General features: G+C 39.6%; 1 protein-coding gene and 1 pseudogene across 5 annotated transcripts in view; both read left to right on the forward strand.

Moving 5' to 3' along the window:
- Positions 1-768: 768 nt before the first annotated feature.
- On the forward strand, positions 769-22,279 carry LOC122679092 (annotated as a pseudogene).
- Positions 22,152-27,777, forward strand: part of C21H8orf34 (chromosome 21 C8orf34 homolog) — a 340,111-nt gene continuing 334,485 nt past the window's right edge. For all 5 annotated transcript variants that reach the window (XM_043880336.1, XM_043880338.1, XM_043880337.1 and 2 more), the window contains exon 1: positions 22,152-22,719. In XM_043880336.1, coding sequence (XP_043736271.1) covers positions 22,393-22,719 — 327 coding nt within the window. In that variant the 5' untranslated portion in view covers positions 22,152-22,392. The remainder of the gene's footprint in view (positions 22,720-27,777) is intronic.

The following is a 27,777-nucleotide window of genomic DNA, read 5'->3' on the forward strand; positions in this document are numbered from 1 at the left end:
AACCAAAGAATTGATGCTTTTGAACTGCGGTGTTGGAGAAGACTCTTGAGAGTCCCTTGGACTGCAAGGATATTCAACTAGTCCATCCTAAAGGAAATCAGTCCTGAATATTCATTGGAAGGATTCATGGCTAAAGCTGAAACTCCAATACTTTGGCCACATGATGCAAAGACCTGACTCATTTGAAAAGACCCTGATGCTGGGAGAGATTGAGGGCAGGAGGAGAAGGGGACAACAGAGGACAAGATGGTTGGATGGCATCACCGACTTGATGGACATGAGTTTGAGGAAGCTCTGGGAGATGGTAAAGGACAGGGAAGCCTGGCGTGCTGCAGTCCGTGGGGTCTCAGAGTCAGACATGACTGAGCAACTGAACAATAACAACAGGGCAAGAATGCTGAATTCAAGTGCTGGGGTACTTGCATTGTATACACTTGTTTGCAACTTACTGTAAAATGCATAAAAACATCAAAGTAAGATGTTTATCTTTATCAAAGTAAGAATACATACGTGAAAAAGCAAGGGTTAATGTTAATCCAAAATCTCTGTGGTGGATATATTGGCATTTTACTCTAAAATTCAGTTTTGCTATATATTTCAAAAGTTTGATTAAAATTTTTTTTCAAAATCTCAAGTGCTATAGTCAACATCTTTAGAGAAAAGAGAAAGCATAGCATTTGGGTACCCTGGGCCTGCAGGAATGACAGGGCCGGAAGGGTCTGTGCTGGTGGCTAAGACCATATGAGGGATCTTAGAAGCATGGCCAACATGTATGACATTCAAAAAGCCACTAACCAACTCCTGGATGTGAACTTTCATGAAAATCAGAGACCTTTATTCAAGCAACAGAAAATGGTTTCAGAAATGAGTGTGAGTCTCTCCAAGTCACTATTAGAGCCAATAGCAAGGAGAGATAAGAAAGCCTTCCTCAGTGATCAGTGCAAAGAAATGGAGGAAAACAACAGAATGGGAAACACTAGAGATCTCTTCAAGAAAATTAGAGATCCTAAGGGAACATTTCATGAAAGATGGCCTCGATAAAGGATAGAAATGGTATGGACCTAACAGAAACAGAAGATATTAAGAAGAGGTGGCAAGAATACACAGAAGAACTGTACAAAAAAGATCTGCATGACCCAGATAATCATGATAGTGTGATCACTCACCTAGAGCAGACATCCTGGAATGTGAAGTCAAGTGGACCTTAGAAAAATCACTATGAACAAACTAGTGGAGGTGATGGAATTCCAGTTGAGCTATTTCAAATCCTGAAAGATGATGCTGTGAAAATGCTGCACTCCATATGCCAGCAAATTTGGAAAACTCAGCAGTGGCCACAGGACTGGAAAAGGTCAGTTTTCATTCCAATCCCAAAGAAAGGCAATGCCAAAGAATGCTCGAACTACTGCACAATTGCACTCATCTCACATGCTAGTAAAGTAATGCTCAAAATTCTCCAAGCCAGGCTTCAGCAATACATGAACCATGAACATCCAGATATTCAAGCTGTATTTAGAAAAGGCAGAGGAACCAGAGATCAAATTGCCAACATCCATTGGATCATCGAAAAAGCAGGAGAGTTCCAGAAAAACATCTATTTCTGCTTTATTGACTATGCCAAAGCCTTTGACTGTGTGGATCACAATAAACTGTGGAAAATTCTGAAAGAGATGGGAATACCAGACCACCTAGCCTGCCTCTTGAGAAACCTGTATGCAGGTCAGGAAGCAATAGTTAGAACTGGACATGGAACAACAGACTGGTTCCAAATAGGAAAAGGAGGATGTCAAGGCTGTATATTGTCACCCTGCTTATATAACTTATATACAGAGTACATCATGAGAAACGCTGGGCTGGATGAAGCACAGCTGGAATCAAGATTGCCAGGAGAAATATCAATAACCTCAGACATGCAGATGATACCACCCTTATGACAGAAAGCGAAGAAGAACTAAAGAGCCTCTTGATGAAAGGGAAAGAGGGGAGTGAAAAAGCTGGCTTAAAGCTCAACATTCAGAAAACTAAGATCATGGCATCTGGTCCCATCACTTCATGGCAAATAGATGGGGAAACAGTGGCTGACTTTAGTTTTCTGGGGGCTCCAAAATCACTGCAGATGGTGATTGCAGCCATGGAATTAAAAGACACTGACTCCTTGGAAGGAAAGTTATGACCAACCTAGACAGCATATTAAAAAGCAGAGACATTACTTTGCCAACAAAGGTCTGTCTAGTCAAAGCTATGGTTTTTCCAGTAGTCATGTATGGATGTGAGAGTTGGACTATAAAGAAAGCTGAGCGCTGAAGAATGATGCTTTTGAACTGTGGTGTTGGAGATGACTCTTGAAAGTCCCTTGGACTGCAAGGAGATCCAACCAGTCCATCCTAAAGGACATCAGTCCTGAGTGTTCATTGGAAGGACTGATGTTGATGCTGAAACTCCAATACTTTGGCCACCTGATGCAAAGAGCTGATTTATTTGAAAAGACCCTGATGCTGGGAAAGATTGAGAGCAGGAGGAGAAGGGGACGCCAGAGGATGAAATGGCTTGATGGCATCACCGATTCAATGGACACGAGTTTGGGTGGACTCTGGGAGTTGGTGACGGACAGGGAGGCCTGGCGTGCTGCAGTTCATGGGGTTGCAAAGAGTTGGACATGACTGAGCATCTGAATTGAACTGAACTGAAATGTACTGACTGGTTTTGGACAAACAGGGGCAGATAAAGTGAGAGAGAAATTTAGGCCATCATGCAAAATCAGCCAAGACCAGACAAGATGCATTTTGATATTTCAGTGGAAAGTCTGGTTCAGGTTCATTGTCTGAGATCAGTTGATAACTTACTTGTGGTGGTTCAGGAGTTTAAAGATCTAGTTCAAAGGTTTTTAAAAAAGGAAATTCTAAAGCATTTTGAAGAATTGACTGGGAAACGGCTGCACTCAGACCTTTTGAAAGTAGGGAAAGTTGCCACCTGTTTCAAGGGAAAAAAAGGTGCAAAAAGATAAATCAGAATTCAAGTAAAAGGAAGATCAATAATCGACGAGGAGACAAGATAGTTATAGTTGAGAAAGATGTTAAAAGCAATTCACTAACAATGCCGTAGATTCATATCTTAGATTAGTATGAAAACCCAGCCATCAAAGAGGAGATGCCAACAATAGTAGGTGATGATTTGGCACCTTGCAAATATGAGACTAATGGAAGTTCAAAAGAAGAAATTGATTCTCAACGACTGAAGTTTAGAGTCACATCCAACACAGGAGGAGGGAAACATAGCTTTACCTCAATGCAACCACAAAAGATTTTGTTCAAGATTATTTTAAGTTTGGAAAGGTCATGGGCACACTGCTATATTTAAAGTAGATAACCAACAAAATCCTATTGTGTAGCACACGGAACTCTGCTCAGTGATATGTGCCAGCCTGGATGGGAGGGAGGTTTGGGGGGAGAATGTTGTTTTTGTTCAGTCACTCAGTTGTGTCTGACTCTTTGTGACCCCGTGGATGCAGCACATCAGGCTTCCCTCTACTTCACCATTTCCCGGAATTTGCTGAAACTCATGTCCATTGAGCCAGTGACACCACTCAAGTATCTATTCCCCTGTCATCCCTCAATCTTTCCCAGCCTCAGAGTCTTTTCAAATGAGTCAGATCTTTGCATCAGGTGGCCAAATTAATTGAAGCTTCAGCTTCAGCATTAGTCCTTCCAGTGAATATTCAGGGTTGACTTCCTTTAGGATTGACTAGGGTAGAATGGATACATCGATATGTATGGCTGGTTCCCTTTACTGTTCACGTGAAACTATGACAACATTGTTAATTGGCTACACCCCAATATAAAATGTTTTTGGCGTTTAAAAATAAATTTTAAAAAAAAAGAAAAAAAGATTATTTTAAGTGGAAGCCTGACAATCGATTTTGCTGTGGAGGTTCTTTTGCATATTCATGATAATGAAATCACCATGGGTTTTGCATTGAGAGGCATCTCCACCAAAGAAATATCACACATTTTGAATCTACAGCTCTCAGCTTTACTCTTGCCAGTGGATGCTCAGGCTGTGTTCCCCACACCCTCCTGATATAATAGTTGATCCAATGTGTGGAAGAAGGGCAGAAACAAGAGACAGGGCTACTGAATGATCTCACTGTTATTATACTGTTCATAATAATAAATAGTAGTTCAATGGCTGTGATGAGAGCAGCATGTGAGTGAGTGAGTGAAAGTCGCTCAGTTGTGTCCAACTCTTTGTGACCCCATGGACTGTATAATCCATGGAATTCTCCAGGCCAGAATACTGGAGTGGATAGCCTTTCCCTTCTCCAAGGGATCTTCCCAACCCAGGGATGGAACCCAGGTCTCCATACATCTCATTTTGGGGATCAAGAGCCAAATTAAATAAGGCAGACTGAAGAAACAAAAATAAAACGAAGAATGCAAACTACCCTGTGGCTTGCCCAAAGATATTGTTCAATGGGATATTTGCAATCTTCCATTGACAACTGTCTCTGTTAATACATTGTAAAAATATGTCATTTTGAAAAAGGATGGGCTCCATTCAGAACCTTTATTCAGCTTGTCTACACTACATAAATGAGTGGAAGGTACATCAGAAATAAATATATATAAGGCATTGATTCAAGCCAGGGAAGCAAAAAGTTATACAAGGAAATGTTTCCTTCACCAATGACTACATGGTTCAGCTGTGATTATTACATGACAGTATTAATATCAAATTGAATTATTATTAACCAAAAATGACTAGATGAATGGAGGAATGGGTACAGAAGAAAATGAAGTCCTCAAGTCAAAAAGCAATAATATGCATTATAATTTAGGAATATAATAGTAAATATAAGAAGAAAGTGACTTGAACATCTTCTCTCTTGGAAACACAAGTCAGAGGTGAAGAAGAGATCAGAAGACAGCTTTTTGAACAATTTATTGTAAGTCATATAAAGTTATTTGACTTTTTGATAAACAGATGGGAAAATAAAATTTAATTTGTAGTGATATTATAGAATGCTATCACTCCAATGACTCTTTGCTGAGAAAATTCATCCCTGTAGCTCAAATTCTTATTATAAAATATAAGAATCTTAATGTTTCTCTCCATGGGAACTGGCTATGGAAGTGTTAAACTTATTAACCAGAAATTTATGAGTATAAACTTTAGTGAGGCAATGCACATTTTCCAATGAATTTATGTATTTATTTTTTGGTGTATAAGAAAACTCAGTGATGTTTTCTAGAGCTCTCTGCACGCAAGAAATTTACCAAGAGTACTGGAAATATGAATAATACAAAAATAAGAGAAATTTTTTGGGAATATTGAATTTCCTTAGAAGAAATGATTGTAAAACTTCCTTTATTGTGTTCTGTATAGAGCTAACAAAATATGTCATGGACATAAGCCATTACTGGATTGATTTCCATCAAACACAGCTTTGAGCAGGTCACCCCAAGCTCAAAAACATCACTTCTGCCTTATCACCTACAAAATAAAGCCTGAATTTCTTACCTTGACATTTAATGTTTTCTGTGCTCTACCCATAAAACATATTTTCTAGGTAATTTACTGCTGTTCTCCTTTGTGTACCCTTCAGTAGAGTCAAAATGAGATTTCAATAGTTCTTCATATTTATTTATTGTCTCCATGACTTTTTTGTTTTTTGTTTGCTGTTGACTGCTTAATAACCTCTTCCCTCATTTCTAAAATTTGAATTTAAATTTCACAATTTGTATGGAAATACAAAAAAACCTCGAATAGCCAAAGCAATATTGAGAAAGAAGAATGGAACTGGAGGAATCAACCTGCCTGACTTCAGGCTCTACTACAAAGCCACAGTCATCAAGACAGGATGGTACTGGCACAAAGACAGAAATATAGATCAATGGAACAGAATAGAAAGCCCAGAGATAAATCCACAAACCTATGGACAACTTATCTTCGACAAAGGAGGCAAGGATATACAATGGAAAAAAGACAACCTCTTTAACAAGTGGTGCTGGGAAAACTGGTCAACCACTTGTAAAAGAATGAAACTAGAACACTTTCTAACACCATACACAAAAATAAACTCAAAATGGATTAAAGATCTAAATGTAAGACCAGAAACTATAAAACTCCTAGAGGAGAACGTAGGCAAAACACTCTCTGACATAAATCACAGCAGGATCCTCTATGACCCACCTCCCAGAATATTGGAAATAAAAGCAAAAATAAACAAATGGGACCTAATGAAACTTAAAAGCTTTTGCACAACAAAGGAAATTATAGGCAAGGTGAAAAGACAGCCTTCAGAATGGGAGAAAATAATAGCAAACGAAGCAACAGACAAAGGATTAATCTCAAAAATATACAAGCAACTCCTGAAGCTCAATTCCAGAAAAATAAATGACCCAATCAAAAAATGGGCCAAAGAACTAAACAGATATTTCTCCAGAGAAGACATACAGATGGCTAACAAACACATGAAAAGATGCTCAACATCACTCATTATCAGAGAAATGCAAATCAAAACCACAGTGAGGTACCATTACACGCCAGTCAGGATGGCTGCTATCCAAAAGTCTACAAGCAATAAATGCTGGAGAGGGTGTGGAGAAAAGGGAACCCTCTTACACTGTTGGTGGGAATGCAAACTAGTACAGCCACTACAGAGAACAGTGTGGAGATTCCGTAAAAAACTGGAAATAGAACTGCCATATGACCCAGCAATCCCACTCCTGGGCATACACACCGAGGAAACCAGATCTGAAAGAGACACGTGCACCCCAATGTTCATCGCAGCACTGTTTATAATTGCCAGGACATGGAAGCAACCTAGATGCCCATCAGCAGACGAATGGATAAGGAAGCTGTGGTACATATACACCATGGAATATTACTCAGCCATTAAAAAGAATTCATTTGAATCAGTTCTAATGAGATGGATGAAACTGGAGCCCATTATACAGAGTGACGTAAGCCAGAAAGATAAAGACCAATACAGTATATTAATGCATATATATGGAATTTAGAAAGATGGTAACGATAACCCTATATGCAAAACAGAAAAAGAGACACAGGTGTACAGAACAGACTTTTAGACTCTGTGGGAGAAGGCGAGGGTGGGATGTTCTGAGAGAACAGCATTGAAACAAGTATACTGTCAAGGGTGAAACAGATCACCAGCCCAGGCTGGATGCATGAGACAAGTGCTCAGGGCTGGTGCACTGGGAAGACCCAGAGGGATGGGATAGGGAGGGAGGCGGGAGGGGGGATCGGGATGGGGAACACATGTAAATCCATGGCTGATTCATGTCAATGTATGGCAAAAATGACTACAATATTGTAAAGTAATTAGCCTCCTACTAATAAAAATAAATGAAAAAAAAATAAAAAATAAAATTTGAATTTAAAAATTACTATTTTACCTTAAAATTATTTATATATTTAAATTTGCATGGTTTAATTTAGTGTAAATATATGTTTGCAATTATTTATCTTAAACATTCTTTTCTTCAGAATTAAAAATAAATTCTTCACCTGAAAAATGAAGTCTTCGTTAACGTTACATCTTTTTTTTCCAGCTGTTATCTGATCTACATTCTGTCTTTCACGGTTATGTTTCTTGAAAGGACTTAAAGATGTATTTTAGGTTTAATTAGGTCTTTGACTACTTCGTTGCTGTTGTTGTTTAGTCGCTCAGTCGTGTCTGACTCTTTGCGACCCTCTGGACTGTAGCCCGCCGGCCTCCTCTGTCCGTGGGATTTTCTAGGCAAGAATACTGAAGGTGGTTGCCATTTCCTTCTCCAAGGGATCTTTCTGACTCAGGGATCAAACCTGGGTCTCCTGAATGTCTCGTGCACTGCAGGCCGATTCTTTCACCACTGAGCAAATGGGCAAGCCCACCAAAGCAATGTCAGTGGAGTTCCGGAAAGTTACAAAGATCACTTACCTTATGGAGGTGAGTAAGAAATCAGAGAAAGCAAATGCAGACCTTTGTAGGCTACTTGTTAGCAAACATTTTTTTGAATTTATATGTACTCCCTAATTTACTAATATATTATGAAAAAGAAGGAAATTCTGCTGTTTGCAACAACATGAATGGACCTTAAGGGCATTATGCTAAGTGAAGTAAGCCAGACACAGAAAGATAAATACTGCTTAAAGATAAATACTGCTTGATGTCACCTATATGTGGAATGTAAAAAAAAAAAAAGTCAGACTCATAGAAACAGAAGTATAAAGGTGGTTGCCAGAGTCAGGGGTGTGGGGCAAATAGAAGTTGGTGAAAGATAAAGTCTGATCTAATGTAAATTATGATAGTAGGCTTTGCTGGTGCCTCACTGGTAAAAACTCTTCCTGCCAATGCAGGAGATGCAGGTTCAGTCCCTGGGTTGGGAAGATCCTCTGGAGAAGGAAATAGCAACCCACTCAGTTTTCTTGCCTGAGAACTCTCATGGACAGAGGAACTTAGTTGGCTACAGTTCATGGGATCGCAAAGAGTTGGACACGACTGAGCACAGGAGAGTATGGTATGACTACTAAGTGTAATAAACATGTTGTGACTTGTGTATGGCCTGAAAAGGGTGGTCAGAGGATAAAGACCACACATGACATAAGAGCATGATAAAAGGTGTGTCATACAGACTTGGTCCTAATTTTCCATTCCTGTGCAGAGTCAAATCCTGAGACATTGTTTCTCATACGCTGAACATCTTCCTACACTAAAAGTGACTACTCTAGACAAAGAAAAAGCTTTTGGAATTTTTTTTTTTTTTTTTTGCTCAGAGTGCCTCTTTAATCCTAAAAACAGCTGAGGGGCCTATTTAACATCCTTGCTCCCAACCTGTATAACCACTTGGCTGGCCCACAACGGGCAACAATTATTTTGCTTGTATTATGGAGCACAGAGAGGCTTCTAGGTAAAATCCATTTATAATTAGTATCATTAAAGTTGAGAAGTAGTGCTATCATGCTGCCAACATTAGATTGTCCATGCTGGCAATTTTAGGGGAGATCATTTTTAAAAAAATATTCAGAGGTAGTACAAAAATAAATGTCTAATATTTATTCCTCCATATATCACATGATTACATAGCACACACTGTACATCAGATACAGTTCTAAGTATTTTTATAAGTAGTAACTGATTGACTTTTTATACCAGTCATACAAGTCAGATTCTATGATTTACATCCTTTTCCTTTAGATGAAGAAATTGCGATTCAGAAAGGTGAAGTACATTGTCCAAGGTCACACAGCTAGTAAGAAACTAGTTGAGATTCAACCTCAGATAAGCTGCAGATTCCCGTGTGTGGCAGCATAGTAACTAATGAATACACGTGGAAAGAGTTTAATAGCTCATTGTAGTGGCTAATTTGATTGCACTTACTTCCTTTATGGTATCCAACATCTGGGGTGTGTTTAAAGATTGCTCAGGTGCTGAAAACGCTGTCAAGGCATTTAAAGGTCTGGCAGTACAGATAGCTTGAAAACCCTCCAGCTACAAACACCAAGGATTGCTCAATAAATTATAACTAACATCCTTATAAATGCATGGCTGAACTGCTAAGAAAGGGAAATTGCCTTGGGCCAGAAATGAAGGAACTGAAAATCAGGACAGTGAACTGGCGAGCTGACACTGACTGCCTCGAGGTATTTATCACTTTTAATATAGGGGCTTGAATTTAATACCAATGTAGGGAGGGTTGGAATGGAGACCCACACCTTTTATAGGATTACCCCTGCGGTATGAGTGAGAATTCAGGGAAAGGGACTCTCAAAAGTTGTGGTAAGGACTATAAATTTATACAGCCGCTTTGGAGAGTAATGTAACCATGTCCCATGAATTCAAATATGTGTATCCTTATGACCAAGCAATTTCTTTCCTAGGTTTATGCCCTGGAGAAATTCTAGGCTATGGAAAAAATCAGACATGGACAAGAATTTTATTGTAACATTGTTTGCATCAGTAAAAACTTAGAATGGGTTAGTGGATAAATGAATTATGCTATATTCATACCACGGAATACACAGAGCAGTGAAAATCAATGTCCTGTAAACACGTATCATCAGGGATAATTCTCAATAGCTTCACTTTGGTGAAAAAGAAAGACAAGTTGCAGAATATTCGCAGCATTAAGACTTAAGTGCTGAAAGGTAGAAAATCAGAATTTTAAAAATAGTAATTCTTTTTTTTAATATTTTATTTCTTTGGCTGTGTTGGTCTTTGTTGCAGTGTATGAGATCTTTAGTTGTGGCATGCAAACTCTTAGCTGTGGCTTGTGCAATCTACTTCCCTGACCAGAGATAGAACCCAGGCCGCCTGAACTGGGAGCATGGAGTCTTAGTCACTCAGCCACCAAGGAACTCCCTAAAAATTGTGATTCTTAACCTCCAGAAGGAAAGAAACCAAAAAGGACTTCTAATTATCCTTCTCCAACAGGAAAGCTCCATCAGTACTTCAGATGAGGTGGCAGCTACCCTCCAGACAGACTCTCAAAACAGGTCCCAGAGCCCAGTGAGAAAGAAATGGTTCTGCTGGATATTTTCTACTTAAATGAACATATGCATATTCTCGTCTATTGCATCAAAAAGCAAAGCAGCTCAATATAGCTGTAATTCTTCTTTTTCCCCACGCTGCATCTTTGCCTCTCTCTGGCCTGGTCAAGTGTCTCCTCTTTCCTGAATCCACACAGATGCTTGAAGTCTCAAACTTAATACAAAGTGATTTAATTCCCTTTGGTTTTTAAACCTGCAGTTTTAGCCCATCATGCTGCTCATCAAATAAAGGATGGTTTTAAGGATCTGTTTATAACTGTGAGTGTTGCTTTATAATCACCTTTTTTTTTTCCATCACACACAATGAACGAAAACAAGAATCCAAGAAGACCCCAGGACATAATATAACAATTACTGCTAATTCCTTAAAAACATCTTTATTGAAAGAAATTCAGTATTCACATAAAACAATTCACCAATTTAAAGTGTACGACTGAATGCTTTTTAGAACATTGAACAGAGTGGGCAACCATCAGCACAATGAATTTTAGAACATTTTTATCACCCCTAAGAGAAATCCCATCAGCAGTCACTCATCATTCATCCACCCTATTTCTGCCTGCACCTTCCCCTGTCTAAGCTCTTCCCCCCAGTTACCTGCCACCTGCTTTCCCACCAGCCCTAGGAGACCACTAATCTACTCTCTGTCCCTGTAGATTTGCCTATTCTGGACATTTCATATCAGTGGAAGCACACAATAAATATGTGGTGCTTTGTGACTGATTTCTTTGACAAGGTTCATCCATGCTATAGCATGGATTAGTATTGCATCCCTTTGTATTACCAAATCATAAGATAATATATGGACATATAAAATATTATATGAGCGTGTATGTGCTCAGCCACTCAATTGTGTCTGACTCTTTGCAACTCCATGGTCTGTAGCCTGCCAGGCTCCTCCATCCATGGGCTCTCCCAGGCAAGAATACTGGAGTGGGTTGCCACTTCCTCCTTCAGGGGATCTTCCCGACCCAGGGGATGAGCCCAAATCTCCTGCATCTCCTGCAGTGGCAGGCGGTTTCTTTACCACTGAGCCACCAGGGAAGCCCACTGTATGCACATATCACATTTCATTTAATCTTTCATCTGGTAATGAACACTGGGTATTTGCATTATTTTCACTTTTTTGGCTTTTATGAATATTGCCGCTGCAACACTCATGTATAAGTTCCTTTGGTATCATGTGTATTCATACCCAAGTTTATACCTAGGAGTGGAATTGCTGGGTAATATAACTTGATATTTAACCCTTTAAGGGCCTGCCAGGCTATTTTTCAAATTGGCTGCACCATTTTACATACATAGCAGTAATCTGTGAGGGTTCCAAGTTTTGCACAGCTTGCCAACACTTCTTATTGTTTATCTTTGTAACTGTATCATGGCATTCCTTATCTTTTAAGTGGTATCTCATTGTGGTTTTAATCTATATTTTCCTAATGAATAATGGTATTAGGCATGTCTTCATGTACTTATTGACCATCTGTATATATTCTTGGGAGAAATTCTGTGCAGTTCCTTTGTCCATTTTTAATTGGAATATTTGGCATTTTTATTACTGAATTGTAAGAGTTAATCATATATTCTAGGTATGTGTCATCAGATGTATGATTTAAAAATATTTTCTCCCATTCTTTGGGTTGTCTTAACTTTCTTGATGGTAACCTTTGCATCAAAAAGTGTTTGTTTTTGATGACATACAACTTATTTTTGTGTGTGTGTGCTTTTGACAACATATCTAAGGAAGCATTAATCCAGTATCCTGAAGACATACACCTTTGTTTTCTCATAAAATTTTATAGTGTTAGATCTTAACTTTGAGATCCACTTTGAGTTAGTTTTTGAATGTAGTATGGTAGAAGTCCAGCTTCATTCCTTTGCATGTAGATATTCAGTTATCTCAACACCATTTGATAGAAATATTGATCAACACAATTTGATGAAAATTTTGAATTACTTTGACACTTCTGTCTAATATCAAGTCAACATAAATGTGAGGCTTTATTTCTGGACTCTAGATTTGGTTTCATTCACATCTGTTCTTATGCCAGTACCACACTGTTTTGATTACTGCATAGCTTTTTAATAAGTTTTGAAATAAGGAAGTGTGAGTCTTCCAACTTCACTCTTTTTCAAAACCATTTTGGTTATTCTGGGTCTCTCACATTTCCATATGATTTTAGGATGAGCTTGCCAATTTTTGTAAAGAAGTCAGTTGGAGTTCTGATGGGAATTGTGTTGAATCTGTAGATCAGATGGTGAGTACTGCCATTTTAACAATCTATGAATACAGGGTATTGTTCATTTTATTTAGATTTTCTTTTACTTGTTTCAACAATGTACTTCTAAGTACTGGCTAGCCTGAGGAGGTACCATCTCTCCCCAGCCAGAAATGTTCTGAAGGTGTTAAACATCAAAGACAAAAACTGATGTCAGTTATATGTGGAAGGTAAAAAATAATACAAATGAATGTATATGCAAAACAGAAACAAAGTCACATGTCTAGAGAACAAACTTGTGATTACCAAAGGGGAGAGGGAAGTAGAGAGGAACAAATTAGGGCTATGGGATTAATAGATATAAACTTCTATATATAAATAAATTAGCAATATACTATATAGCACAGAGAATTTTTACCATTATCTTGTAATAATTTATAATCCTGTATAATCTGAAAAAATACTGAATCACTATGTTGTACACCTAAAACAAACATAATATTGTAAATCACCTATACTTCCAATAAAAAATAATGAAAAGATGTCAAACATCATAATATACAGAAAATTTTAAAATGTAAACAATACAAAGTCTAACTTTAGAGCCCATACTTCTAAACATTCTCCAATATTACCTCTTTTATTCTACAGTTAGTGAGAAATTACCAAAAAATTATAATGTTACAAGAGGTATTACAAACACATACCTCTTCCTACTCTTGAAAAGTATGAGACTGATCAGTTGCCATTACAAGTGCATTCAATGGCATAATTGAATATTGTTCCAAATAGAGGTAGCTATGCAAGTCAGAACATTACCAAAACAAAAAAAAAAGAAGCAATTGAAATGTTGATGGGTAATCAAAGCAATTAAAACAGAAATTGTTCTTGTGTAATGGAATGAAAGAACACATGCTTCCAAATAAGACAGACTTGAATCCAGATTTTGTTTTTCCCACCAACTAGTTGGGTATGTTATTAAACTACTCTGGGCTGTGGTTCTGCTGCTGCTGCTGCTGCTAAGTCGCTTCAGTCGTGTCCGACTCTGTGCGACCCCACAGACGGCAGCCCACCAGGCTCCCCTGTCCCTGGGATTCTCCAGGCAAGAACACTGGAGTGGGTTGCCATCGCCTTCTCCAATGCATGAAAGTGAAAAGTGAAAGTGAAGTCATTCAGTCGTGTCTGACTCCTAGCAACCCCATGGACTGCAGCCTACCAGGCTCCTCTGCCCATGGGATTTTCTAGGCAAGAGGACTGGAGCGGGTTGCCATTGTCTTCTCTGGGGCTGTGGTTCTGTCCTTGGTAAAATGCAGTGATAATAGTGGGTGAGGGATTTTCTGGGAGTCCAGCGGTTAGGATGCCACTCTTCCACTTCCAGGGGCATGGGTTGGATTCCTGGTTAGGAACTAAGATCCAGCATGCTGCGCATGGCAAGGCAAAAAGAAAAGAGTAATCGTGGTCACAAAAGTGTAGCTGTGTGTACAGCTGACCAATAATTCAATCTCAAGTTTGACACAAAAGCCAGGTTAACTACCTTTGAGAAAGTTACACTCTGAGGGAGATAGAAATGTCAATGGACACTTAAGCTGTGGCAAGCAGCTCAAATACTGAACAAATACAGAGACCACTTATTTTTGCTTAGAAGCAGACAAGACACATATTTGAAAAATTCAGTCTCACATTTTTTATTTCCTAAAGGTGCTAGCCTGTGAGTGCCTAATTTTAATTTTTCACTGGAGGGAGAATATTTTGAAATTAAATATTAGGAAATGTAAAAGGTTAACCATATTTCTTTGTTCCTAGCTTAAATTCCGAAATAGCCTTAGTGTCATTGCTTTCTTAAGGCAAGTTTTTACATAATGCCACTTTATTAAAGATAATGAAGTGAAAAGGGAGAAATAAATGAGTTTTTTGGATAATATTTTTGGCAAAACAGATCATATGAGTCAGTATATGCTGAGAGTAAGGAATGACCATCCTAAAATGAATGAAATCTTGGGTTCAGTGTCAGAAATTTGATACTAAAATACGCCTAAGAATATGACTGTCGGGGCAAGCATTTACAGACAAAAGGATCTTAAAATACATGTTGGAAAACAGATGTTGCAGAAAACATTTGTCATCAATTCTAGTCAATTGGTTTTTACTGATCAACAATTCTGTACTTCTGTTTCAGGCTCACGCTTCAAGATGAAAAACTCCTTTAGAAATGAAAAGAAGAAAAGTTAAGAAATGGCAAATTGAAGAGTAGAGACTCAAGTAAAACACACAAAGGCAAGTCAATGCTGTCATCTTATTGGAATGCTGTGTTTAAATACTTCATAAATATTTAGAAGAATTGTGTATTGAACAAAATCAATAAACTTTATAATACATGAAAAGGAGGATTTAGACATAAATGATTGAGGACCTGATTATTAGATATGCAACATGGTTGCCTGGGCTTCCTTTGTGACTCAGATGGTAAAGAATTTGCCTGCAATGCAGGAGACCTGGGTTCCACACCTGGATCGAGAATATCCCCTGGAGAAGAAAATGGCTACCCACTCCAGTATTCTTGCCTGGAGAATCGCATGGACAGAGGAGCCTGGCAGGCTACAGTCCATGGGGCTGCAAAGAGTTGGGCATGACTGAGCAACTAACACAGACACACACACATGATTACCTTATAAAGTATCAGCGTTTAATTAATTAATTCTTTCCTTCCTCTGTTCTTCCATCTGTCCACCTATCCATGCATTCATTCATTTGTTCATTTAACTTTTGGTTTTCTAATCCTCCCAAAGTAAGTTTAGCTGCTATTCTTTATGACCTCATCAGAAATATTTCATGAGCATTACTTGGCATTTACAGGGATGTGTGCTTGAGAAATAGGTGTTACTTATTCCTTGATAGCTAGATTGGAGCAATAGCACATCCAGTCCTAGGCAGAGAGCCTGGCTCCCCAGGGTGTACACTAAGTAGAACTGTTTTCCTTTCTAAGTCATCTTTTATTTGCTTTTATTTGCTTAGTCTGCTCTTATTTCCTCCTCCTTTTCAATAAATTCAGTATCATGTTACAGTATTCTGTAGCAGTTTTCATTGTTTAAGCTATGTTTCTTAACAAAGGCTCTCACTTACTATAATGAAAAATCATTTGGAAATTATTTTGGAAATTATAAGCAGAAAGCATGTCAAGGTTAAAGTTTATTGAAAATGAGTATCAGAGATATCTGTGATTTGATATCTGTAGATTTCCATTCCATGATTCATGATGTAATGCAAATATATATTATAAAAAGTTATTGATATAAAGCAGTTTAGATGGTGATTGCTTGTAAACATATTAAAAGCTAAATGGGGAAATTAAAGTGATAGAAATGTTCCCTGAGAAGGCTGGATGGCAGGATTTCACAAGCTGCCAGTATCATTTGAGTTCTCAGTTTAGGAGGTCCAGTGAGTCAATATTATCAGTTCAATCAGTGTCAACATGACTGATTAGCATTATTGGAACTCTCAAGAGACACATATAAGCCAGTTTGCCAAAGTTTTCATTGAGTATGGGACCAGAAATTACATGGGTATCTGCTACCCTGGTTACCTCCTTCCTCATATAAACATAGCAGTGAGGTCAAAGCAGCCATCAAAATACCTCTTGGTCCAAACAAATTCAATACAAAGGAAATGACACACGTGGTCAGAGCTTTGGGAGACAATATAGTGATGTTTAAGATACTACCTCAGTTCACATATGGGCTTTGCTACTAACTAGCTGGGACCCTGGGCAAGTTGCTTATCCTCTGTGTGTCTCAGTTGCCTCATCTGAATAAAAGGGGCTAATAGTAGTAACTACTTCAGGATGTTGTTTGGAGGATGAGATGACCTAGTGCAGTGTAGAAAGTGCTTGTAACAGTACCTGGTACATAAGCCATACTGTATATGTGCTCATCATTTGAATTCATTCTGAGAAGCACTTCAGGCAGAAATGAAGAAAACTAGCTCTCTGTGACCACCCTCTCTTAATGACCCTCTCTTAATGATTCATTTGTGCTGGGTCCTGTAGCTTTTTGTCCTGCTCAGTAGGTGTGGATAATCACCAAAATGTTTCTCTTGGTTCTCCTTTTACCAGGTTTCATGTGGAAACCTTTCATCCCTTATAAATAATTTCTTATGTAGAGTAATCCAATTGAGTAGATAATTTTATATTACACTTTATACTCACCTTTGTTGTTTAGTTGCTAAATTTTGTCTGACTCTTTGGATGGTAGCCCGCCAGGCTTCTCTGTCCATGGGATTTCCCAGGCATGAATACTGGAGTAGGTTGCCATTTCACCTTATAGCTCTCTTTATTATTATTATTATTATAGCTCTCTTTTTGAATTTAGAAGGACTTTTCTTATTTTCTTTAGTTAAGAGACTTTCATATCCTGCCTTACAGCTTTGATTTGCAAGACATTCTTTCTACTTAGGACTTCTTCAGATAACTTGTTTAATACAGCTTATGTGAATTTTGCAAGTCCAAGTCTTAGGGATTTGATAATGCTAGTGGTGGTAATGATGATGACATGATGACAATTAATAAAAATATTAGCACTATCTTTCATTGAATCTTTGCTGTGTACCTAGCTCCATATTAATGCTTCCTATATGAGTTCATGAAATACTAATAATAAACTGATGAACTAGGTACTGTTTATCTTCGGTTTATACATGAGGATACTGTGAATAGAGAGGTTAAGTAACTTGCTTGACATCACACAGGTAATAAATGGCAAAGCCTTGATTCTATCCTGGGCTAGAACTCCAAGGTCAGCATTCTCAGTGATGAGGCTGATAGATTCCCAAACAATGCCTCCCCCTCATCCCTGCTTTCAGCTGCATTTGAACCACCAACTAAGAGCAAACAAGAAAACACTCTCTACATTTTCCTGGGGTGATGTTAAAGAGAGAATCAAATTCAAGGGAGACCTAAATGACCCTTCACACATACTAACACAGATATGGGTCCTTAGGCTAATTAAAAACCTAACAATATGTTGAAATCAGTCTTTATAACTGAAAGTATATGGGACTATGTGAAATGATAGTAAATATTCTTGCATTAGCATCAAAATATACCCGGGCATCTTTGGAATTGTTTCCCGAAATCTGTATTTTGAAAGTTTCCATCTATGGAATATCCCATTATGTAATAGTTTCATGTGGTTTAAGCCATAATTATCATTCATTTTTGAACAATTCTGACTTTGAAATCAAAGGACATTTGGAAAGTTCCTCATTCAGGACTATATTCATGTCTCCAGGTCCTCTTTCATTTCAGTCTCCGATGCTGCCTCTCCACTTAATAACTCAAAAATTAAAATCCTGCATGATACACTGAGTTCTTTGGAAAAACAGCTGTCTGAGTTTGTTTTAAAGTGGCAAGGTGAGCAAGATACAGGAACAGGGCAAGTATGCTTCAGGCTGGCAGCCTAAATTCAATGTACTGGTATTGGCATGGAACTTCTCTGTCTTCTTATTTAAATATTTAATTAATTTCAGGGGATTACATTGTTTATACTTCCTAATTAGGCCTACTGGCCTTCACCATTGTTCTCTTGTCTCTAATCAGAAATCATTTGTTTCGGGAGCTATGCAGAGTGGAGTTAGATGAGGGCTTTTAGAACATTCTACAAATTGGATCCTGTATATTTGTAAATTATGCTGATAAGCACTTTTGTAGCACAATGAGGTCAAGACATTCTCATCGAAAATGGCCTTTTTGTGCTGTACTCAAGCCAAAAAAAGGTAAAAGATCATAAAGGTACTAAGTTATGTTTGCAAAAGAAATTCACTGTAGGACAGTGGTTACTTTTTGACAGTGGTTACTTTAAGCCAATCTTAAAGAGACTAAATGAAATAAATTCTCAAAATGTACAGAATTTAATTAAAGATATATTTATGAAAAACATTGTATGAAAATATACAATGTTACATGCTATAAAGCACAGAGAAATATTAAGATACAGTTCATGATTTTAAAGAGTTTGTAATTTAAAAGCAAGACTAGAGATATGCATGCAATTAATTAAATATAAATGCCCTTTGTCAGAGGCACAGTTTAGCCCAAAAGAGCATAGCTGGATTGAATTTATCTACTATAATTTAATTCATTCATTTAACTGCTATTTATTAAGTGCCTACTATGTGTCAGGTCTGGAGATATAGCCCTTGCTACCAAGGGATGCTGATCTTCGGAAATGAAATTCTTGGCTAATTTTCAGGATACAGGGTGAAAAATGGGAGTAGCTTTAGTTTTGGAGTCTGAAAATACTGAATCAAAACCTGGCCCTATCAATTATTCATTGGGTGACTTAAGCAAATAATTTATAATCCTTTTAGCTTTATTGCAGAAATTAGAGGGTCATCTCTGATTCCCTCTTCTAACTTCATCCTAAATAAAGGTAATCAACAAGTCAGTCTTTCAATGTTTCTTGAATGTTTTCCATCCTCCCCATGCTTTTATCCCCAGTCCAAAGGCTGGCCCTCATGATTTGTTTATGGATTCCATACCTTAAATTAGTTTTGGGTTAGTTTTGTTTACAGATTCTAAATTAGTTTTGCTCTTCCCACATCATTCTTCTTCAATCTATCATGCATGTTGTAACCAAAGCAATCTTTTTAAAACTTTTCCCTGAGTATAACAGTCCTCTCCTCAAAACTCTTCAGTCATGTCTCATCACCCAGGAAATACAAGTCTGTATTTCTTAGGAAGTAAGACCTTTAGTGAGCTGAACTCTGCTTACATTTTTAACCACACATGCCAATCTTCCTCCATATCCCTGCTATGTTTCTCTAACCACCAGCGTGCTTTATAACTGTGTGCCTTTGCTCACGCTATTTGTTTTGTTTTGTTTTGTTTTCTTGGCTGCACCACACGTGGGATCTTAGTTCCCCAGGAATTGAACTGGTACCTTGTCCCCTGCATTGGGAGTGTGGAGTCTCAACCACAGCAATTTTTTTTTTTTAATGCCAAAGTTTGAAACTTCATCCTCATTCTCAGTTCACCAATCCTATCTAGAAAACTTTAAAATTTTATTGTTCCTTTGACGCTTTACTCAAACGCAATCTTCTTTACAGAGCATTCCTTGATGATGTGGGCACAGGTAATTTTTTCATTCTTTAGTATTCACACAGCATATGTTATATATCTATGTTTTATGTGTTTTATGTATATAAATACATATTTTATGTATCATGCATATGTTGGCACAATTCATTATAATGTCACTATCCTTGTATATACCAATTGTCTCAAAAAGACTCAAAAACTGAGAAAAAGACAAGGCCTTTCACCTTTGAATTCTCACTTCTAATGTAATGTCTGTCAAGGAGAGGCTGTGCAATGAATATTTATTTTAGTAATGAAGTTTGGGGATAAGTGGAAAGAACCAAGTGCCTTGTGGAAGAGATGGTATTATTTAAGGCCTTGAAAAACTTCTAAAATATTTCGTGAATTTAAAAAAATATGATATGGGGATGTCTAGTGTTTTAATATACATATACACATAAATACTATATATATCTTCATGAGCTTCCCTTTACTGCTTAAGTATTTTGCCAGCAAAACTGTCTTTTCCATTCAAGGCCCTGGATGCAGTACTCTGAGCATGGTGAAGACTTATTAAATAGGTTAATAGTCTGATTTAAAGAAGCATTTTCCTCATGTCTCTTTAAAAAAGGTACCATTCTGATTCTCTGGTACTATGTGGTATTGAAAATGCCTGACTTTTTAGCTGAGTCATAGATGTCTGTATACTATACCTAATATCAAATAAAATGCTGATATTCACCCTATATATTTATTTTCTCCTGAACATGCTAAAAAATATGTAAGCAAGTAGGCCTTTGATCGTCAGTGGAAAATATGTGATAACCCTGGGCACCTCACTGCTATCCAGTTTAGCTCTCCCTGAGCAGATCACCTGAGTCTGACTGTAAAAGTATTAACTTGGGCATCTTTCCAATGCAAATCCTGTCTATTTCAGGTTATCAATGATGGTTATGCTCTTAGGTATTCTGGCAGGTTTCTTATCTGAATTTTGAAATAGAATTAACAATACTTCCTGGGATATTCCATTCCTTACTAGTGCATGTTTCTAGTTAAGTAGTTCCTTTAAAATACAGATAAGGGACTTTCCCGGTGGTCCTGTGGTTAAGACTTCCCCTTCCAATGCAGAGGGTGTGGGTTTGATCCCTGGTTGGGGAACTGAGACCACACATGCCTGGAATCCAAAAAGCAAAAACATAAAACAGAAGTAATATTGTAACAGGTTCAATAAAGACTCTCAAAATGGTCCATATAGAAACAATCTTTAAAAATTAATACAAAAATTTAAAACTATACAGATGAAAAACCACTGACACCAATAAAGATATTATGAATAACAGAAACCCAGAACATAGCAGCTGGCAAAAGACAAGGAAAGCTATATCCTTGCAGTCCAGTTTAGGATAACTATTCCCTTCATTTTAAACCACGTTTACCAAAATAAATCTTTTTATTTTGGTAGCACATCATGGTTAGGAGAAAGAGAAGTCGGCTTTGGAGGCTTCGTTGAGTTTTCTTTTTTCTACAAGAAAGAGAACTTATGAAGGAACCTCTGCAGCCTGGAGATCTTCCCTTAGAAACCCCTGCATAATAAAGTTATTGGCTAAGTTCGAGGAGCTCAGTATTCTTGCCTGAAAAGTCCCATGGACAGAGGACCCTGGCCGAGTCCAGTCCAAACGGTCGCAAAGAGTCAGACACCACTGAGCGACTGAGCACACAGACACACACACAGGAAGCATCTAAAGGAAACCTCGTTGAGTGCAATCCTGTAGTACTGGAGATGCAGCTATAGATCTACAGCCATAATTACATGTGGGTGGTAATCCACATGAGGATTAGGAAGGCAAACTGGAAGGAAGGGCTAGCTTGCTTTCATGGCTTTCCTCCTGTGAAAACCTGAAGGTTTGCTCCCAACCTTTGGGTGTCTGTACTTTGGGAGTTTTCAGCGGGATGCTCAGCCCACCGACCTGCTCTAAGCCAAGCCAGACGGCCTGATGGACGGCTCCTTCATGTTCGTGGTACACCCTCAGACCCACGCTCCTTCTCACAACTCTATCCACCTCGGACCCTGAGCTGGTGGAGGTGCGAGGAGAGGCTCAGAAGGAGCGGTGGGGACGACCCCATCTCTGAACGCCTTTGCAGCTGCCAAGGAGTAGCCAACAAGCGCCAGATTTATGTGCACTTTGAAAGAAGCATCTCCACCATTGGCTTTCCGAGCGGCGCTGTCGCTAGGGAGCGGCGGGCAGGGCGAGCCGAGACCCGGGAGCAGCCCGGGCCGGGTGTTCCCGTCACTTGGGCGAAAGCGCCGCCGCGGGCGGGCGCGGACACGCACGCACACGCGCGCTCCCCGCGGGTTCGAGCCCCGCCGCCCCGGTCCGCCCGAGGGCGCCCCCGGGCGCGTGCTCTAAGCAGAGCCGCACCTCCCGGCTTGCCGCCCGCCCCCTGATTCCCGCCGCCGCCGCCCGGAGGAGAAAGGAAGCGGGAGCCTCCGCTCCAGATCCCCCGGCGCGGGCGCTGCGGAGAGCTGCGGGCTTGGGGAGGAGGAGGAGAACGCGGTGAATGAGTGCCCGCCTCGCCTCCGAGTTGTGTGAGTTGGCGGCGCCGCGCCCCGGCTTCCGGCTCTCGGCGCCCCACGCGCTCGCGGCTCCCTCGGCTGCAGCCCACGCCCGCGCCAGGAGCCCCAGCTCACCGCTCCGGCGGAGCCGAGGCTCCCGAGCTCCCGGCCCGGCCCCGGTCCAGCGGAAAGCAGGGGTGTCCCCTGGCAGAGGCGCACGGCCGCGCGCTCTCCCGCTAGCTCCGTGGCCCTTCGGTCTCTCCATGGCCTCGCATCAGCAATCCCGGATCCAGGCTTACCTGGAGAAGAACAGGATCGGTCCGCTGTTTGAGGTGAGGCGCTGGCGTGCGGGCGGTCCCGTTTGTCTTAGGAAGAAGGGGTGCAGAACATCCCGGAGGGAAGGACCGGGAGAGAAGGGCGACGCCGGAGGGGCGCCCCCGTGGCCCCGGTTCTGTGGCATTCGCTCTGCCCGGGCCAGGTGTCCTGGAACGCGGCCGTGCGGTCACCTCTTCGGTTACCTGGGCGCGGACAGGTGAACTCTGGAGGGGCCAGCCTGACCCAGGCAGGGATAGTTTGAGGCGTCCGACTGTCCTGTTCCGCTCACCACATGCACAGGGGCCCGGAAAGGCTGAGACGGATGGATGCACACACTCAGTCTTACACACGCTCACTTTTTTCCTGGAATTCACACTGTCTTGCGCGTTGCTTTCTTTTTTTTCCTCTTCCAAATGTGGGCAGTAGTAGGACCCGAAAAAGGTGGAGGAGGTGCTTAGCAGTGGGATGGAATAAGGTTAACCGGGAGAAAACTGAATTGGTAAGGAGTAGATTTCAGCAGGTGCGGGCGTGTTGAATGAAATTGCCCAGCTGAGGCGCTGACATTGGTCTCTGGATGGAAAAAAAAAAAAAAAAGCCCTTTGCATTGCAGCCCCTACCTGTGCTGGGGAGGGGGCGGGGGGAAGAGAAGGGGGCGGAGAAAGGTTCCGGAAAAGCTCACGCATATTTATGGGAAGGAGACGTGGGGCTCTGAGCTGTTTTTTTCTCGCCATCAGAGAACTGATGACAAAATACTGTAGGAGAAGGGAAGAGCGGGAGAACAGGAGAGAAAGAGGACTGAAACCCACACGGGCAGAGCGTCCCGCCGGTGGCCAGGGCTCTGGGCAGCTGCAGAGACCGGCGGGGAGGGGGTCCCCACGGCCCCCGTCCTCTCCGGTTCAGCGGTCCAGTTGGGCACCGATCTGCCGTGAGAGGATGTGGGGAGGGGGTGGAGATTCCCCACCCCCCACAATAAACCCCAAGACATTGTGGTCATTTTTGAATTTTACATGACCACGGTGTTTTAAGACTGAAACGCGGCAAGAGGAAGAGCTAAGCGGAGCATGGAGCTCCTTCGCCAGGATTGATGAAAGGAGAGTGACAACTGCAGAAAAAACAAGGATAGAAATTAATGTCCCATCACAAAAAGGGAGCAGACAAGGGTGTGATCATAACGGGGTTCACATTACCAAGATTTTCTAGATCTCTTATTTTTCTGATCAACTTTTAAGTTAAGGATGTACTGTCTTGAGATATGCGACCGTTATTTCAACCCAAACTCGTTGTATTCATAAAGTTCTACAGTATATTTCTTGATTCTTGTTTTTGCCAAAAGTGTGAGCAAAGGAAGTCCACAAAAGCAGAGTATTAAAAGAGTATTAACAGAATTGCTGGAGCTACTTGAATTCCTTTCTTTGCCTTTAGTCTAGAGACTATATACAATTATGTGTATATATATATATATATATATATATATTAAATTATGTATATACATATACTACATATACCTATGTATATTTAAAGGAGAAACATAATAATCCTCTGTGGCACAGTTGATTACATCAAAAGAAACATAAATACATTTGGAGTGTTTCTTCTCTAGAGTATATGGTTTACCAAGAAGAATAGATGAATTGTTTTTAATAGATGCTGTTGGTGTTTGTTAACTTTTAAAATTCCCCAGATTCTCTCCAAGTGATAATAATAGAGTTTGGAATATATGTAAACTTTCTACATAATTAGGAAGTAGATCCAACTTGGTTTTTATTAAATGTTCACATTTTCAGGTGCTGACTAGCTAGTTCCACTGATGAATTGTAAGTGATGGTAAAATTGTATCATGAAGTGTTAGACCTCCTCACTAAAAATAAACAAGGACAGAATTATACACTTTGTATTTTACTGATTTGGGGGAGTAACATATTACATATACTCCTCTATTAGCTTGGATTACAATTTGAGTAGTTAACTTTTTAAGGTAGATGTGCACTTTATTTATTTTTTTTCCATTTATTTTTATTAGTTGGAGGCTAATTACTTTACAATATTGTAGTGGTTTTTGTCATACATTGACATGAATCAGCCATGGATTTACATGTATTCCCCATCCCGATCCCCCCTCCCACCTCCCTCTCCACCTGATTCCTCTGGGTCTTCCCAGTGCACCAGGCCCAAACACTTGTCTCATGTATCCAGCCTGGGCTGGTGATCTGTTTCACCCTAGATAATATACATGTTTTGATGCTGTTCTCTTGAAACATCCCACCCTTGCCTTCTCCCACAGAGTCCAAAAGTCTGTTCTGTACATCTGTGTCTCTTTTTCTGTTTTGCATATAAGGTTATCATTACCATCTTTCTAAATTTCATATATATGTGTTAGTATGCTGTATTGGTCTTTATTTTTCTGGCTTACTTCACTCTGTATGATGGGCTCCAGTTTCATCCATCTCATTAGAACTGATTCAAATGAATTCTTTTTAATGGCTGAGTAATATTCCATGGTGTATATGTACCACAGCTTCCTTATCCATTCATCTGCTGATGGGTATCTAGGTTGCTTCCATGTCCTGGCTATGATGTGCACTTTAAATGATTAATGGGAGAAAATGGATAAGTTCTCTTCTACTTGAAGAAGAGTTCCTTATGCAACAGTTTTTTTTAATCATGAGAGAGCTTAGTTTTTGAAAGTAGAATTACATACACTTTACAAAATTGGAAAATCTCCTCATACTAGAAAATTAGTGAAACTAGTGTAAAATGGACATATTGATCTATCATTCTCCTCAAAGCTCTCAGGACTTTAGTTAATGGTTCTCATAAAAACTGCTTCAGGAGATCAGAGCAGGAGCTGAAGCATCTGAATTTAGGAGGAAGTAGCACAAAGGACTGTCACATATTTAATTCTTGGGCCACATTGTAAGAAACAATGATATAAGCTAAAATCTCCATTTACCGATCACAGATTGAAATCATTAGGTGATGCCAGGTTTTATTATCTGTGCTTTGTTGTGATTTGTGTGTGTGTGTGTGTGTGTGTGTTGAGATGCTGGAGTTGTTGACATGGGCTTACTTTAGTTGTGAAAATATACAGAATCAGTCTGTACCTTCCCTTTACAGACCTTGTTAGGACTGTTTTAAGAAAACACATTGGAGTGAGACACTTTGAAGACAGCACATGAATGTGACTTAATAACAAGGGTAACATAAACTGGTAGCGAGATCACTTGTATCTTTTTTTAACCTGTACAGGTTGTTTACTTAGTTAATTTCTTACTTAGTTTACTTATTTCTAACATTTTGTCACTGAAAATTATTGGTTGGGATGGTGCTCGGGGCAGTCATATATCTTGGTTCAAGCGTGGTCACACTCACAAGGTCACACTCTTGTGTGTGTGGGTTATCCTCACACTGACACACACAAGTGTGGGAAATCCTACACCATATAAAATCACTTGTATGTGGAATCTAAAAAAGAAAAATGATACAAATGAACTTATTTACAAAACAGAAACAGATCCACAGACATAGAAAACAAATGCATGGTTACCAAAGGGGAAGAGGGGGAGGGAGGGATTGATTAGGAGTTTGCAATCAACAGATACACACCACTGTATATAAAAGAAATAGCAAGCTATAGCACGAAAACTCTACTCAATATCTTGTAACAACCCATAATGGAAAATAATTTGAAAAAGATTATATATTCATATATATATATATGCACATTGTCATATATATATGAATCACTTTGCTGTGTACCTGTGTACATTGTAATCAACTGTACTTCAGTTTAAGAAAGCAGTGGTAACAAGGCCACCCCTGTAATAAAATCCATGCCAAGAGACATCATAATGAAATTTCTAGGGAGAAAAGAAGAGATTAAAATCTTGAAAGCAGCCAGAGAAATGCAACGTTATCCCTATAGAGGAAAAACAATTAGAATGGCGCCAGATTTCTCATCATACCCACGGAGGTCAGGAAGCAATGTAATAGCATTTTTCAAGTGCTGAAAAAATATAAAAAGAATCTAGAATTCTATAGAGAAAACATCCTTCAGAAATGAAAGGGAAGCCAAGAGAATTTGTCACTAGCAGCCCTTCCTGGAAAGTATGGCTAAAGGAATTTCTCTAAACAGAAAGGCAATGATAAAAGAAGAAGGAAGTTTAGAACATCAGGAAAGAGAAAGAACATGGAGAGAGCAAAAATACAAATGAGTACAGATAATACAAAAATGAGTACAGGTAATACATTTTCCTTCTCCTCTTGAATTTACTAAATTATGTCTGATTGAAGTTCTAATTATGACAATGCCAGATGTGGTTCTAAATGTATATAGAAGAAATACTTAAGAAAACTGTATTATTAATATAATCAGGGAAGAGAAAGGGGGTACAAAGGAGGTAAGGTTTCTGTTCTTCACTTGAGCTGGTAAAATGACAACACCTGTTGATTAATGCTGCATGTATAATATAATATGTAGTATGTACATGCCTGCTCAGTTTCTCAGTTGTGTCTGACTCTTTGTGACCCCATGGACTGTAGCCCACCAGGTCCTCTGTCCATGGAGATTCTCCATGCAAGAATACGGGAGTGGGTTGCCAGTTCCTCCTCCAGGGGATCTTCTCGACCCAGGGATTGAACCCGAGTCTCTTGCGTCTCCCATATTGACAGGCAGATTCTTTCTGTAACACTGTGCCACCTGGGAAGCCTCAGTTCAGTTCAGTTCAGTTGCTCAGTCATGTCCGACTCTTTGTGACCCCATGAACTGCAGGATGCCAGGCCTCCCTGTCCATCACCAACTCCTGGAGCCTACCCAAACTCCATTGAGCTGGTGATGCCATCCAACCATCTCATCCTCTGTCGTCCCCTTCTCCTCCTGCCTTACCAGCATCAGGGTCTTTTCAAATGAGTCAGCTCTTCGCATCAGGTGGCCAAAGTATTGGAGTTCTAGCTTCAACATCAGTCCTTCCAATGAACACTCAGGACTGATCTCCTTTAGGATTGACTGGTTGGATCTCCTTGCAGTCCAAGGGACTCTCAAGAGTCTTCTCCAACACCACAGTTTAAAAGCATCAATT

The sequence above is a fragment of the Cervus elaphus genome, chromosome 21 (assembly GCF_910594005.1).
Source record: "Cervus elaphus chromosome 21, mCerEla1.1, whole genome shotgun sequence".
Lineage (NCBI taxonomy): Eukaryota > Metazoa > Chordata > Mammalia > Artiodactyla > Cervidae > Cervus > Cervus elaphus.